Source organism: Trichomonas vaginalis, chromosome V, assembly GCF_026262505.1.
Source record: "Trichomonas vaginalis G3 chromosome V, whole genome shotgun sequence".
In the NCBI taxonomy this organism is placed as follows: domain Eukaryota; phylum Parabasalia; order Trichomonadida; family Trichomonadidae; genus Trichomonas; species Trichomonas vaginalis.
Window position 1 is genome coordinate 10,955,913 of NC_067207.1, and position 17,203 is coordinate 10,973,115.

General features: G+C 29.9%; 7 protein-coding genes and 1 pseudogene across 8 annotated transcripts, besides 1 other annotated feature; 4 read left to right on the forward strand and 4 right to left on the reverse strand.

Moving 5' to 3' along the window:
- The first annotated feature begins 270 nt into the window (after nucleotides 1-270).
- Nucleotides 271-17,203: part of a mobile genetic element that runs on past the window's edge.
- TVAGG3_0315310 (uncharacterized protein) lies at nucleotides 871-1,698 on the forward strand (the record flags this gene model as incomplete). Its single annotated transcript, XM_051230010.1, has 1 exon — nucleotides 871-1,698. The coding sequence occupies one exon, from the start codon at nucleotides 871-873 to the stop codon at nucleotides 1,696-1,698; it is 828 nt and encodes a 275-aa protein (XP_051099740.1).
- TVAGG3_0315320 (uncharacterized protein) lies at nucleotides 2,671-2,985 on the forward strand (the record flags this gene model as incomplete). Its single annotated transcript, XM_051230011.1, has 1 exon — nucleotides 2,671-2,985. The coding sequence occupies one exon, from the start codon at nucleotides 2,671-2,673 to the stop codon at nucleotides 2,983-2,985; it is 315 nt and encodes a 104-aa protein (XP_051099741.1).
- TVAGG3_0315330 lies at nucleotides 4,574-5,354 on the forward strand (annotated as a pseudogene). Its single transcript has one exon. A coding segment is annotated over exon 1 (781 nt).
- TVAGG3_0315340 (uncharacterized protein) lies at nucleotides 7,031-7,168 on the forward strand (the record flags this gene model as incomplete). Its single annotated transcript, XM_051230012.1, has 1 exon — nucleotides 7,031-7,168. A coding segment is annotated over one exon (138 nt), but the record flags the coding sequence as incomplete, so codon positions are not given.
- TVAGG3_0315350 (uncharacterized protein) lies at nucleotides 8,703-9,629 on the reverse strand (the record flags this gene model as incomplete). The annotated part of the gene is made up of 1 exon (XM_051230013.1): nucleotides 8,703-9,629. One exon carries the CDS (start codon nucleotides 9,627-9,629, stop codon nucleotides 8,703-8,705), a length of 927 nt encoding a protein of 308 aa, XP_051099743.1.
- Nucleotides 9,712-11,015, reverse strand: TVAGG3_0315360 (Prim-pol domain family; the record flags this gene model as incomplete). Its single annotated transcript, XM_051230014.1, has 1 exon — nucleotides 9,712-11,015. A coding segment is annotated over one exon (1,304 nt), but the record flags the coding sequence as incomplete, so codon positions are not given.
- On the reverse strand, nucleotides 11,177-11,449 carry TVAGG3_0315370 (uncharacterized protein; the record flags this gene model as incomplete). Its single annotated transcript, XM_051230015.1, has 1 exon — nucleotides 11,177-11,449. One exon carries the CDS (start codon nucleotides 11,447-11,449, stop codon nucleotides 11,177-11,179), a length of 273 nt encoding a protein of 90 aa, XP_051099745.1.
- TVAGG3_0315380 (DNA/RNA polymerases family) lies at nucleotides 13,093-13,977 on the reverse strand (the record flags this gene model as incomplete). Its single annotated transcript, XM_051230016.1, has 1 exon — nucleotides 13,093-13,977. The coding sequence occupies one exon, from the start codon at nucleotides 13,975-13,977 to the stop codon at nucleotides 13,093-13,095; it is 885 nt and encodes a 294-aa protein (XP_051099746.1).

The window sequence follows — 17,203 nt, forward strand, 5'->3', positions numbered from 1 at the left end:
CAACAAATCGGACTTCCTACCAAATTAATTACAAGCTTAGCCGCTACATCTGCTGACGCAACAGTTGATGACGTTATTATTTCATGCACAAAGATGGAAGTTTTAGAGGATAAATGCATTACACCTGGATATGGTTTAATTGAAGAATCAGTTAAAGCAATACCACGTTTATTTAGTAAGGAAGATCCATTCATGATTCCAGCTCAACATATTGACGTTCGTTCACTAAATGGAGGTTGCATCACTCCTGAAGGTATTAGCTCAGATTTCTCATACGCTCTTCATAATGTTACAGATGTTGTGTTAACATTTCCGAAGAATGCAATGCAAAGAACAGTTTTAGAAAATCCAATGCTTCGAGGTCTTCAGGTCACTATAGATTCCAGAAACTTCCCCGATCAAGCGATGACCACAGTGGGCGACATATTCTTTACACGTATGCTTCAAGCTTCTGATTTAGATGGAGTGAATGAATGCACGGAAGAATACGAGGACTCATTAACTAGACCACTGAATGATGATGATGGCAAGCCATTAGCTAGAACATGGAAAGACCAAACTTCATTCTTATGCACTATTCCAGTTCAACGTGATGGAGCGGGTATATTCTTTGATGGATTAGAAACTTTCAACTCACAAGTTACAGTACAAGTGAAAGCTTATCCAATCATTCAGGGTGAAAATGACACTTACTGTTCAAAGGTGACAAATCCTCCTCAGGTTTGGTTTACTAGGACTACATATTGGACATGGACACCGGATGAAGGTTTGAAATATCATTCAACGGGTACACCACCACAGTATAGAAGTTCATATGATGAAATATTAATGAATAGAAATGTTTAAAATTATAAATTTATTTTTGATTAAATGGATTTAAATTCATCCACCCCTTATGAAGAATTAGCAGGAGTATATAATACATACGTAGATGATATGATTAATGAAGCATTGAGTGATAATAGAAATGCTCTATCTAAGGAAAAATTAATGAAAATTCCATATTCTGAATGTTACTTAAATTCAATCACTGCAGCAATTGGTAAACAAAATAAAGGTAAAACATTAACGATATTAAAACAAATTATCATTATTGCTAACACTTCCCCCCATTCACATGTGTTAATTTATATCAACCGTTCAGGTTCACCTTCAGATGATACATTTGAATCTTTAAAGCATTTAATCAAAATTCCAATTATTTATTTATCACAAGAAGAAGCAGAAGATTATTTAAAAAACTTTTTAATGTATAAAGAATTATATAATACAATCAAGAAGCAAGGATTAGAGGATAAAATTATTGATAAACAACGGGATGAATTATTTGAAACACTTTCTATTTCAAATTTTGATAGAGAATTTTTGCATTCACTCATTTTTCTAGATGATGCAGTGAAATCAAAACTAATAACAAATGAGAAATCATATTTTAATCAGTTATTAACTCAATGTCGACACATTCAGTGTTCATTCTTTATGGCTGTTCAATATTTCAAAGCATTAAGCACAAACATTAAATCAAATCTATCAACCCTTTTCATTTTCAGTGGGTTTAGTCGTCAACAGTTGAACGTTATGCTTTATCAAGTGAATTTACCAATGAGCATTAATGAACTTTACACACAATATCAGCAATTAGGTGAACATGGAAAAATAATAGTTGATTTAAATAAAGGAAGTGTTAAATTTGATTAACTTTTTATAATTAATTTTTATTTTTTATTTATAATTAAACATGACAGAAATAGCAAATCTTCTACAGGTTCCATTAAAACAAGGAACAAACAAAAGGGGTGCATATAATAGAACTATGAAAGTTCCTGATGGAATGAAATAATTAGTTCATATTGTTGCTGGTCTTCAAAAAGATGTTAAACAAATGAGAAACGTTTTAACATTACCAGAAGCTCAAGCATATGCCAAACGTCATGGTCCAAATTGGGAAGCACACGAAGCAGACATTACGGGTCCAAATGGAAAACCTGATGGTATAAATGAAGTTTTCGTTACTGATGGTCAAGGTAATATTAAAGTCATAAATGGTTACAAATTAACTATAACTGATTATCCTAAACGTAAAGCATATAATGAACGTTATCCTATGCAATTTGATGAAAATGGAAAAGCTGTTAAACAATACATTGGAGAAGGTGAAAATGGTCCAATTAATTCATACCGTCATAATCCATATTCTTATTTCAATGAAGAATTAAATGCTATTGAAGAGGACCGGATGGATTACCACGATATTCTAACCAGTTTGATGGTCAATATGCAAATATTAGACCTGAAATTTCAGCTAAGAAATTCTTTAAAGTTGCTTTATTCGATCCAGTTTTCGCAAATGTTAAAGATGAACTTAAACAGCAATTCCAACCAATTATAGTAGCAAGAATTGCATCGGGTGCTTTATCTCAAGCATTCAAAGATTTAATTAAGAAACCATTATATCAGCAACGAGGTTTAACTTATGATTTAGTTAAGGAATCAGATAAAAGAAAATTTGAGAAATCAGATGATTATAAGAATGCAATTAATGAATATATTAGGTCTATTAATTACAATGAAACAGCTAAAAATCAACTTCAAGAACAAATACAGGGAATAATAGATTCAAAAGTTCCAGCAAAATAAAAGTTTAAATATATTTTTTTTATTCGAATATAAATGAGAAGACGTTTCACTAATCAAAAGAACACTAACGCAAAAGCAGAGATTACGGTTGGTTATAACGTAAATGATGATAAATCACGAATTATTCAAAATGTTAAAGTTAATGTTAGCCCCGAATTAACGAGGTCAGCAACTCAACCAAATTTATTAACTCGTGACTTACCGAAAAAGGAGGAGGAGAATGAAGAAAACCATGAGAATGGAGACCCAATCATTTTATCCGAACCCGGTAAAGAACCTGTTGAAATTCCTACTTATCCAACATACCCCCGCCTCTTTCATCAAACATCGAGAACCCATATAAAATAAACATCAATTCTGAATTAATGAAAATTTACCGTGATATAATAATTAATAATTATGATTCAATAATAAATTTAATTGACCAATCCGGTTTAATTATTTTACCTTATGAATCATTAATTCACATTATCGCCATTCTTTGTGATGTTCAAGATTCAGACGTTAAGATTCAATTTTTCATAGATGATGAGGTTTCATGCTGCGGAACAGTTGCAAAAATAAATCCTATAAAGGATATTAGCACAATTAAGATATCAAAGAATGGAACAACAACTGAACTTCATTTAACATATAATGATATTTATAATAAAATAGTTGATGAATATAAAATATCACTTGAAAAATTCTTTGTTAAGGCTATTTAATATTCAAGCATTAACATTATCGAATAATAATCCTTTGAATCATAATCAATAATAATTGACCTTTCACCAGTTTCTATCATTTGTTTTATTTCTTTTTTTTCCCCACTATCCGGATCGGTCATTGTAATTGTTTTTGTTATAGTATCAGCTTTATCTTTAACTTCAATCTTTTTTCCATCGGATATTTAAACCAAAATTCCAAAAATTCGATATTGTCAATCTGTTCATATTTTAATCTATCAATTACATTTTTAATACCATCTGAAAATCTTATGAAATGGTCATTATATGGGTTTGATTGAACTAAATTTGAATGAAGTGAAATATAACCTGTTGATGAATATGACGTCGACTCATATTTTCTGAAAACACTAAAATTTATAACATGAATGAATTTCTTATTCGTTGAATTTATGAATTCTTGAGGTAATCTTATTCTAGTTTTATTTATCACTGGAAAATAACGCTTTACCATATTTTTAATCGTAATAAAAATGTCAATTATCAATATTATTTCAAATAATAACTGTGAATTAAATTTAACAGTTAGCGGAATTTATAATGTTACTCTCGTTTCTGTGAGTGGTAAATTTAATCTCATTCTTTTAGACCCTTCAGATTATATATCATTTATTAAAGATGACCATGAAAAAACGTATGATATGTATATAAATAATGTGATAGCGAAATGGGATATTAACACGATTTTAAGTTATTTAAATGAATCATTTATCGTATGGTATGAAGAAAATTTTAAATCAAAACCTGATAAACTTTTTGAACTTGATGAAATAAATAACCTTATTAAATTTCCGCTGAAAATTAAATTTTGTACTCCTCATCTTCGTTCATTGTTGGGGATATTAAATTTTGAAAAAGATGTTGGGGATGTTTTGTATTCTGACACCGGTTCCAATTTCATTTTAATCAAATGTGATAAAGTTAATACCCCAATGAGATTTTCACATCAAACATTAGACCCTAACTCTTACCCATCAATACAAAACATTTTATCCATCAACTTAAACACATTTTCTTTATCATATCCGTTTCAATTATCCGGGAATTCATTTATTCTTCATTCAAAAGATTTATCAAAGATTAAATTTAGAATAACTGACCTATTTGATTGTGATTTAGAATTTATGAATGAAATATTATGGCAATTTCAAATAGAAAAAATAGCTGATGAGATAACGGATTAAATATTTATTTTTAAATCATAATAAATGATTAAACAACAGCAACCACAGCAACTTAAGGCGCAAAGCACCCAGGTCCTTCAGACCATTACATACGCCATATATGCATATAATTCAAAGACAGCAGAACAAACACAAAGGTTGAAATATGGAGATTTGGAGATAGTATTGAAAAATGACCATTTCGAATTCGTTTGCAAAGGTGGTGCAGTGATATCAAATATAAAAGAAATTTTATTTATGAATTCAAAAATTAAAGGTATAACGGATGATATAACATCAATTCCACCAGAAGAACAAAGATATTACGCATTAAATGCATTTCCTAAAGTTTTGAAGATTGGAAGATTTAATTTAAATGAGGAATTCATAAAAGGTTTCCTTAATGACATAATGAAGAAGGCAGATAAGGAATATGTCAACGGTGAATTAATGAAGAAGGCAAATTTGGTTTATGTTGATGAAAAAGATAATGAAATTAAAGAAAGGGTTGAATGGTATCATGAATGGACATCAAAGATTTTTAAAACTAAAGCTGATACAGGATGGGTTTCAGGATGTTTAGACCTTAAAGCAGATAAAACTTATGTTAATGGTGAGTTAGAGAAGAAGGCAGATAAGGAATATGTCAACGGTGAATTAATGAAGAAGGCAAATTTGGTTTATGTTGATGAAAAAGATAATGAAATTAAAGAAAGGGTTGAATGGTATCATGAATGGACATCAAAGATTTTAAAACTAAAGCTGATACAGGATGGGTTTCAGGATGTTTAGACCTTAAAGCAGATAAAACTTATGTTAATGGTGAGTTAGAGAAGAAGGCAGATAAGGAATATGTCAACGAAATATACCAAAGTTTGATAGGAACAACAAAAAATATTGAAACTATTGTTGGTGACTTTTCTGTCAATGAAGAAAATAAATATTTTAGATGGCAATTGGTACAGTCCTTAAAAAATGGTGTAAACTCATTCCGAAAAATAACAATGAAATGTATGTAAGCTATATAAAGAATAATGGTACACAAGTTAAAGTTCCATTAGACAACAACTGCTACTTAAACTTATATGGAGACGAACAAAAGAAATATTTAAGAGTTTATGAAATGACAGATATGACATTGCCTCACCCAGCTCCAGCACCATATTATTATGACTATGGAGATGACGACAGAACACCACATGTAGATGAACAAAAGCTAACATTATATTTAGATTATTATAGATATAAAAGATATAATGCAATAGAAAAAACGAGAATAGTATATTATTATACAGATGACAAAAATAAATATTATAGTCAAGATTTTACCTACCCTGAAAACATAAGATTATATTATAAAAAATATTCTGACACAAACCAGAAGAAACCTGAAATAGTTGCACTATATTTTAAGTTCAAAATAGACAATCCTATATTATCTCATATGTTTGATTTAATGAACCCAGTAGGTTCTATTTATACATCTATGGATGCAAGAGGTCCTCAAGTAATGTTTGGTGTTGGTGCATGGGAACAGATTGTAGACAGGTTTTTGTATTGTGCAATCTCTTCAAAGGAAACAGGTGGAAGTAAAACGATTTCAGGTGAAAATTTACCTGCACACAGTCACTACATAGATTTAAGTACATCTCAGGCAGGTTGGCATAAGCATAGATATTGGGATTGGTCAGGAATGACAAAAGGTAAAGGATATGATGTTAAAGACGACGTTAAGTTTGCTATAAATTGTTACTGGAGTGACACTCAGGGAGAAGGAAACCATACACATTTCGTTTCAGGATATACACAAACAACGGGACAAAGTAAAGAATACATGCCACCTTACATGACAGTTTACGCATGGTATAGAGTTCAATGAACGCTCAATGTTTGTAAAACAAACTTTAGAACGGACTGAAAGTCCTGAGCTCCAAAAGAGCGAACAGCATAATTTAAATTTTTATTTTAGTATAAATGAAGATTCTACCATATGGTGTTATTGGAAGAGATAAAGATGGAAACCCAATATTTGATCCAAAGTTAAAATTAAAGTTACTGACAAGACAACAACTTGAAAAGTTGCTGAAACCAAAACAGGATGAAAAATGAGAAAATGAGAAAGAAAAATTTAAATTATGCAATTTTATTTTTATCATAAATGACAAAATTAATTAAGCCAACTATTTCTAAATTAATGATACCAATGAAATCATTTCGTGGAGTACTTATCCCAGGTTCTTCACAATTAGCCAGGGCAGGTGTTGTGACTCAAGGTGGAACATTAGCGAATCCATTCAAATTATTAACTAAAGATGAACTTAATAAAACGATGATAAAATAACTGATAACAAAATTTTATTTCACTGCTACCATGTCAATTAACTTCTTTTAAAAATAGTGACAATATGACATTTTGACAACAGTTCAGGAGGAAGGCAAAAATGAATTATTTTTAAAATTATTTTTATTTTTTTATTTTGTATGTAAGAACAGAAATGTCAGTCGAAGCAAAAACATTCACAAACAAATCTAATGGTGAAACATTCACAAAAGGCACTTATAATGGTATTGAAGTCTTACGTAGAGACAAGGATGGTTACATTAATGCAACAAAGATGGCAAGAGAAACGGGAGGGTTAAACCATTTAAACAGATTTCTCAATAGTACTAAAATGCGGGAAATTCTTAAGTTTTGGATGAACGAATACGGTCGAGCCAAAAGTGGCTCAACCTCAAAACAAGCATTTTATGAGCTTACTAAGGGTGTTATAAATGAATTCAAAGGTATTTACATACATCCTGACCTCATTCATTTTATTGCTGAATGGTGCTCAGTAAAGTATGCATTTTATGTCAAAGATATTATGGACTCCATAGACAAGAAAGTTCATGAGAAATTAGATGAAGAAGAACTCGAAGATACAGTAGAGAATGCTAAACATTTGTTTGAAGAAGAAGTTGGAAAAATATGTGAAAAACAATTAGAACATGAACGAGAGATATGTTATGGTTATAGAGATTCTCCATACGAACTAGACCAATGGGAACAAGAAGATTTAAAGAGAGAATTTAGAGAATATGAACTCGCTAAGATAGCATTTGAAGCTGCAGAAAAGAAGTTAAAAGTTTGGGGTCGTTTTGTACAAAAATATTGTGAGTAAATGAACCATTTATTTTTATCATAAACGACCAAAAATATATTTTATCGTTAATGTTTTCGTTAATGTTTTCAGGTTATTCAATTATGAAGCATTATTGAAGAACTGAAGGTGTCACCATGTCACCATGTGTCACCAGGTTATTCAACTTCTCTGAAAAAATGAGACAACATGACATTTTGACAACATGACATTTTGACAACATATTAATGACAACATATTAATGACAACATATTAATGACAACATATTAATGACAACATATTAATGACAACATATTAATGACAACATATTAATGACAACATATTAATGACAACATATTAATGACAACATATTAATGACAACATATTAATGACAACATATTAATGACAACATAGGTTCTTCAATAATGCTTCATAAGTACCTCCCCCTATGTTGTTGTCATAATGTCATGTTGTCAAAATGTCATGTTGTCATTAATATGTTGTCAAAATGTCATGTTGTCATAATGTCATGTTGTCATTAATAAGTTGTCAAAATGTCATGTTGTCATTAATATGTTGTCAAAATGTCATGTTGTCATTAATATGTTGTCAAAATGTCATGTTGTCATTAATATGTTGTCAAAATGTCATGTTGTCTCATTTTTTCAGAGAAGTTGAATAACCTGGTGACACATGGTGACATGGTGACACCTTCAGTTCTTCAATAATGCTTCATAAGTACCTCCCCCCATGTTGTCATTAATATGTTGTCAAAATGTCATGTTGTCTCATTTTTTCAGAGAAGTTGAATAACCTGGTGACACATGGTGACATGGTGACACCTTCAGTTCTTCAATAATGCTTCATAAGTACCTCCCCCCATGTTGTCATTAATATGTTGTCAAAATGTCATGTTGTCTCATTTTTTCAGAGAAGTTGAATAACCTGGTGACACATGGTGACATGGTGACACCTTCAGTTCTTCAATAATGCTTCATAATTGAATAACCTGAAAACATTAACGAGGAAGGCAAAAAATAAATTCAAATCATACTTTATAAAGCTTCATTTGCAGGTATTTCATCGTCAGTAAATGAATCCTCATTATCGTTTGGTTCAACCTGTTTATATAATCCTTTCATTTCTTCTTTCAAAACATAACACCATGTCTGTTTATCATCTATTCTTCTCTGTTTCCTATCACATTTATCCTTAATGCTCATTTGGAAATTCTTGTCTTTCATGTCTGATGGTTTGCAGAATAGCGCATTTTTACACGTCATACCTGCACACAATTCATCATAATGTGTATTTATCCATACATCTAAAGGATTTGTTGATAATTCAATTAAATCTTGTTTGGCTTCAGTCATCGGTATGATTCGTACATTAAATGATGAAAGGTCATATTGCATAAAATACGTCAGTAAATTATCATAAAATTCCTTTGTGCATGAATTCATCAAATTCTTGAAATAATCAAATTGACCCTTAAATTTACCATTAACTCTTAAAACTACATATCTTCTGTCTCCAACTTCAATTTTGACAGGGTAAACGTTGTTAGTTACGAAAATGAAGTTTGCAACGTTTTGTGCTGTTCTTCTGGGTTGATTCTTTTCATTAATTCTTATCTCATTATCCGTAATAATTGATTTCAAAGCGTTGAAGTTTGCGAGTCTATCTTCACCTACATTCTTGAGTTCATTAAGTACAAGAAACATTTTATTCTCAACTACTGAATTGAAATTACCCGTTAGCTCACTTATTTCGGTAATGTTTTTGCATGAATAACCGGCGAGAAGTTCAGAAATAATGTCAGTGAATCTGTTTTTACCTGTTCCCTGAAGTCCTTTCAAAATAATTGATGTTTCATTCTTGATTCCAGGATGTTGAATCATTGATGCAATCCAGCCGAGAAGGTATTTATACACTTCATCGTTATTATCACAAACGGCTTCTTTAATGAAATTCATAAACATCTCAATTTTTGAGTAATCTGGTTTTTCGAGAATGTTGTATTTATAACCTTGAAACGTTGAGAAAACATCGGGGGAATCAGATTTAAAGCAAACACCCTTAACGGTTAATGAAGACAATTGATTTAATAGTACATCCCATGCTGTTATTGTTTTACCTTCTTCATTAAATAATTTAATCATTTTGAGTGACTCTTTCATGTTTGATTGAAGAACGAATGATATTTGATTCATTTTGTCGTGGATATTATAGTCCTTTTGAATGAAATATTTATTTCCACAATCTACAAAACGGATTACACGTGATAAATCCTCAATTACTTCAGAACTGTTTTTATACTGATGATTTTCAGCCTTGCGTCTAATATCTGTTATCAAAAACGAGTCATCAAGTTTGATATCGAATGTTATTTTTGGCTTACGTAATAAAGGCAAAACATATTCATCATAATATTCCTTTTGATATAGTTTTAGAATCTTCACCAAAACAAATGGAGAAGTCATTAAATGTGCATATCTATTACGTGCTTTTTCAAAATTACTTTTTGCATTTTCTGTTAAACTGCAGAAGTTATAAACGTTATCGTATGCTTCATTAATCAAATGATTAGGTAACGAATTAATAGCTTGAAACAGTGTGAATAATGTTATTTCTTTTTCTAAATTCATGTTTCCACCGTCATTATGTACTTCAAAATCACAGATGCCATCAACTATGCTCTGGACAAGTTTATCGTCAATGTTTACATCTTTGTTTTCATTCATGATAGTCTTTATTTCTTCATTCTTCTGTTCAACTCTTACCTTAATATTCAAATCATTTAATATATCATTCACTGTTCTAGTTAATGTTGAATCATAACTTCCACGAATGAATGAGTATGTATTGATTGGTTCTGTTGCATTCTTGCGAACTCTTGAATCAGCCATAACTACTAAAGAACGCTTTGAATCATCCATTGACGTCATGATATCAATATCGTAATCATTGCAGGAATAGCATTTAATCATTCTGTTCGAAACTGCATAGAAGAAATTAGTGTTGCAATAAATGTGAAGACCTCCTGAAGCGGTTTTAACAATAACATCTTTATCCGAAAGTTTTGATAAAATGTCTTTTCTAACTGTTTCTTTAAGTTCATCATTGTACGATTTATTGATATCAACATCTATAATCGTTAAATTTGGAATTTTATTTACTAATAAAGCCATACCAGTTTTCCTTCCTCTTCTCCCATCATGTTTGAGGTAGTTATGTAAATCAATCATGTTTTCACCAATTCTTTCGTTGAGGGTTTTAGTTTCTGCCACAACTAATTCCTCAACTAATGAATCAATAACTTTTTCATCAGAAACGATAAAGTTGCTGCTGTCGTTTGTTGCTGTCATTTATATAGGAATAAAAAAATAAAAATAATTTTAAAACTAACTTTATTTTTTGGACTGCATCATAACCCCTATGTTGTTGTCAAAATGTCATGTTGTCATCATTTTTTCAGAGAAGTTAATTAACCTGGTGACACATGGTGACATAGTATCACCGAAAAAAATTAAATTTGGATTGAGTTTAAAAATTCATCTTTATTAAATTCATCTCTTCCAATCAATTTATTTATTCTATTAAATTCTTTTATTTTTGCTTCACTCAGTTTAAGGATTGAACGGTAAGTTTTTAATTTTTCGATTCTTTCTTTCCTCTCTTTATCGTTTTCAACCCCACCACATTGCTGCTTCTTTTTGCAATAGCATATTTTTGATTTAATTCTGTTTAGTTTCTTTTTATATTCATCGTCTGGACTCTTGGCTGCTTCGTTGTCACTCATTTCTTACGAAATAAAAAAATTAAATGTTATTTAAATATAATGGAGTAATAAAATAAATCGGAATTTCTATTAATTTATTGTTAACCTCAACTAATACATTACCGTTAATATATCTAACAAATTCAGCTATTGTGTCAAATCTTCGTCTTCTTTTTGTCATTGATTTATCAGTTTTTCCATAATCGAGATGAATCAAAACTTTATCCCCTTGTTTAAAATTCATGAGCCCCGAATTAATTTGTTCACGTTTAACATCATTTAACCTTTCCATTTGCTTTTAATATATTCCCATTCTTTTGAAATATCATTTTTCATTTCCACCGGTTTCATGTTTATAGTTCTATGCCATATTATTGTAATAATATACTAACTGCTGTATGATGGAGTCATGATTTCCATCCCAGTATATCTGACCGTTAACCCCTAACGCATCTCTAAGAGTTCTCATTACTGCATCAACTATTTTATTATGAAACGTATATGGAGAGGATGAAAAGTAAAAAATTAATTTGTGGGAAATAATGAGCCATAGCTGCCTGAAATCCTTTATCACCATCAGAATTATCTACTCTTTCATGATCTAGTAAGTATTGAATAGCTCTTCTTGTTTCCTGTTCTGTTTTCCCTTTCACGGAATGCAATATAAAATTCTTGTGTTAATGTTAATGGCAAATAAATAAGTAACATTTCCTTTTGAATATTCTAAATGATCGATTTCGTATGAATATGGATATGGTGCAAATGAAGGGCGACCAAATTTTTCCTTAACGGTTGAATTTTTGGGTCAATTGGTTTATTTAATATCTTGAAATCCTTTTAAAATCTTTTTGCTTCTTTAATGTTTGAAATGGATATAATAAAGTGAATGATGAAGGATTAACTGAAGGAGGAGGAGGTACTACTGTTGGAGGTTTTGGGGTTGCAAGTGGTTTAATTTTATCTGCTTTGATTTTGGATGATGAAGTTTTGGATTTCATTCCTCCTTTCATTAATTCCGGATGTATTCTATTCATTTGTTTTAAATATGCTGTATATAAAGGTTTGATATACTTTCCCGCTTCGAGTTTATGTTGAAGGATGAATTCCAAAAGTTGATCTTCATTTAAAAGTCGGGCTGAATGTGGTTTAACTAATGAATCATAAATTAAAGCTTGTGCTTCATTTATGTCTGAATGACCTGGGCGTTTTGCACTTTTAGCTTTTGTTCCTTTGTTTTTTGCAGCTCAGGATTATATAATTTATATAATTCATCAATATCTTCTTCTGTTAATACTTTATTTTTGAAATCTTTCAATTGTTTAAGTTGTGATTTAGTTTTTCCCTTTGTATATTCATTATTTTTAATTTTGTCTTTAATTTTAGAAATTATTTTATCATGATATTTCAAAATTTCATTTTTATAATATGAATAATAATAATCCATATCATCACCCGTTATATTTTCATCATATTTTTGGAGATATGCTTTTAATTCATAATAAGTAAGAAAATTTTGATTAAATACTAAATCATCAATTAAAATTTTTAAATCTACATTATCCATTTATATAAAAATAAAATAAATGTTTTAAGGGCGCCCACCTCTTTGATCAAGAATCAAAACCATTATTAACGGTTCCTTTTGTCTCTTCTGTGGCATTTTATTAAATAAACGGCATACAACATCCATTTTCACAACATACAGCCTTAGTGTGTGCTCCTGTTAATGCAGTCTTACCAATTGTTAAGCGAGTCATTGACCTGTTTTTAAGTTGTAAATTAATATTCTGACCATCAAATATCACTTTATCATTTATTATATCCAAATAATTTTTAGGTGTTAATTGTTTATTTTGTCGTAAACTAACACCTTTCATTTTTTGTGCAATCTTTTTAAAATCACCCCCATCAATTGAACCGTTGAATGATGTATAACACTTGGGGCATAAAGCAACCATGTTATCACCTTGTTTCTCAATTGCTAAACCCAATAACTTCTTCTCATGTGCTTTTTCTTCAGCTTTATTCTTTAATTTAGGTTTAAATTTCTCATCAAAACAGAAGAAATCAAATGGTGCGAATTTGAAAATGTTTTTATCATAAAATTGTTTATCAGTAACAATTGCTTGAAATGCTTGAGTGTTAGGAAGATTTAGATCACCAGCGATTGCCCAATAAGATGAATCAGTATCACCTTCAATGAAATGAAAACGATTAACATTCATGCATTTATACATAAAATCATAAATGAAAACCAAATACCAGTATTTAGCATTATCTAAAGTGAAGAATGCCTCTTGTAAACATGTATCACATCTATAAAATCTATCTTTGAGCATCATTTGATACGCATCTTCACCTATTTCTCTTATGTTTTTAAACTTATTTGACATACATGCAACGCGTGCCTTCTGTGCATTCATTATTTTAGTCTTTGCGTAATTTTGTGTATTCATTGCATCGTAACCATATGATCCATTAAGTGAAATCTTGCAAAATAAACTTTTTCCTTTATTTCCTTCTAATTCAGCCTTTTGTCTTTCGATCATAAATTCATTCACAAATTCATTAAAGCAAGTGTTTTTAGTAAATGTTAAAATTGATTGAATGTCATCGATGATAAAATGAAATCTGTCTATTAGATACCAAAGATAATAAGAAGAAAATGGTTGATATTGGTTGTGTGTTGATGCTAACTGAGTTAATTTTCTCTGTTTCTGGTCAACTGGTAGATTGTTTGATTTCATGTAATTATACATAAAACACCAATTGTTTTTTCATCTGTGATAATATCTAAGTTTCTTATTATCGGTAAAAAGTTTATGTAATCATTAATGTATTTTTCATCAATGTGACCCTTTACTTCAGCCACGAATAAAGTATTTTTCTTCTTAATTATTCCCAATGCTTTTGCTTTCTTTGTTGCTGTATCACAAATGATAACACCATTCAATCTTCCCGGCATATACATTTTATGGTCAGTATATTGAATGAAATCATGAGGATTAGATGAAAATGATGAAGGATATAATGAATTAAAATCAACACCAACGAAATGAGTCATAATGTTGGTGGTGTCCTCATTTGATACAGTTTTAGTTTCTGGATTATATGAAAGTTTATTAATGTGCGTGATTCCTTTAAGATTACTCTATGTTGAACATTTGATAGACCACCAGTAATTCCATTACGGAGAATGTGATAAGCTTCAACTGAATCTAAAGTCATTGGTAAATTATTTTTTAATGCATAATTTCTTAAATTGATTCTTAAACGTTGAACATCTTCATCTTTATTTGATTTTACGACATTGCAATAACAACACATTAACTGACAATTTTCTTTGGTATGTGGTTTTTCATTATCGATTCTATCTAATGTTGGTTTATTTGCATATGTAAACGCTTTACCACACATTTTGCATTTAGATGAAAGGATTAAATCGTGATAGTATTGAAAATCATCCATTGAAACATTATTTTTAGTATCTCTTTCTGCTTTTTCATCTTGTTTCTTATATGATTCAATTTTATATTTCCAATACTTTTTCGTTAATTCAAAACTTGATTCTATCTCTTCCTCAGGATATTTTTCATTAGGATTAAAGTCTTTATATGCTAAAGCGTAACGAATCATTGAAGCATTCGATGATAAAGAAAGATTATGAAGCATATCAATTTTATAAACAAATGTTTCTTCAATAATTTTATCGATTGGGTCAATCATAATTTCAACATCTTTATTGCAATAATGAATAAAATATTCTAATCTATTCTTAAAATTTTTAGCATCATTGAGATATATTTGATAATCACTATCTGATATAGTTTCTTGAGTTAATGCTGAATAAAATGAATCTTGAGTGAATGGTTCCACTTTATATAATTCTTCTTCGTAATTTTCCCACATGAATTGATAAGGGAAAAAGGATTTAACACGTGATTTATTGTTTCCGAAATCTTGAGTGAATTGGTCTAATGTCCCACCCGCTATATAATTTCTGATGTCAATAAATCTCAATTCATATGGAACGTTTGTTTTCTTTACAATGATTTGCTTAAATTGTGAAGATGAACCCAGCATTGATTTTATTTTCCATTTTGCAGTGTTTAAATCACGAAGAATTAAATTTAAATCAAACTTTCCCGAATTAAAACCTATGATATTCACTTTATTGAATTCCTCATCTAGAAGTTCTTTAAATGCTTCCTTCTGTTTTTCATTTAATGTATGAGACAAAGTCCCCACCGTTTGCGGCTTCAATAATTCTTCATATTGTTCAATATTTGATTTAGCAACTAATGAACAGGTTGAAAATAAAAACTCAATCCAATCAGAAATAAAAGAATCACTCGAAGTTAAGCAAAAATTCCTCGTATATGTTTTATCGTTTAATTTAACCGTTGATGATACCATGAATGGTTTTAAGTAAGCGTTCAAAGTTGCACACTCAGAAAGTTGTAATTCTTCTTTAGTCTCTAATGTTTCAAAGTCAAAAGTAATATAATATCTTGTCGGTTTATAATATTCCTGCAAATTGTGAGCTAATAACCACTGATATATCTTCTGTTTCGTAATATGTGGTGCATATGGTTGCTGTGTCTTTTGCAATTGAACGTCTTGAATTAATCTTCCATTATTTTCTTTACATTTCTCACAATGCTTTAAAAATCTTCTTTGGTTTTTCCTTTCTGGATCATCACGGATAGAATAAACTTCTTCTTTACAAATGACAAACTTTATAGCCGGTGAGTGCTTCAACGTCTGTTATTCTGTCAGCGTGAAGTTTTCCACATGGACTCTGTGTTAATAAAATATTTACTGTTTCAAATTCTGGATCTATCATTATTGATTCCACTAATGGAAAGTCTACCTTATTTATGTCCACGTCTTCTGGTTGAGGATCACAATAATAGAAATCAATATTAACATTTAACATTCTCGCTAATCTCTCACTTTCTGATGAAATGTCAAAACCTTCATATGCATCTATTGCTTCATTTAAATAGCTTCTACGAGTTTTAGGATTAACACCATCAGGAATGTTATAGAAGCGTTTAAATAACCTTCTACCTTCTGCTCTAATTTGATTATCATTCATTTTAGCTGTTCCGTTTTTGTTCATTTATGTAAGAATAAAAATTAAAAAATAAATAAAAATAAAGTTTATTTTTTAAAGTCCATAAAATGAATTAAGAACACATAAATTTTTATCATCTGCGACGTGACGAATACATTTTAATTTACTCAAGAATGCGTACCCTGATACATTAAATCTAATTCCTGTCTTATTTAATTTCACAACTTTGAAAAGGAATGTATGAATAGCTATAAAATGATGAGAAGATGTTTTATGGGTTGCTTCCATTTTTTCTGAAATAAATGAATAAATATAATGCTTATACGTTTTCATATCTTTTATGTTCTTAATAACGAATGGTATGGACCTTTCAACTTCGTCTTCCTTCGGTGCTGTTCTTTCATATGAAACATTATTGGTATCTTCAACAATGAAACCGCAATCACATAAAATTTTATATGTTCCAATGGTTTCTTTTGATATTTTATCTAATAAATCAAAAACTTTATCAACACCCGTGCATTTATTTAAATAATAATTTGTGTAAATATCATGATCTTCTTTCTTAATCGTATTAGTTGCATATGTCACGTTTTTAAGAGCTTTTTTGAATTTTTCGGAATCTAAAGGTGATGAAAATAAGATACAGGGGTATTCTTCATTATCAATAAATTGTAACTTATGTTTACGAATAA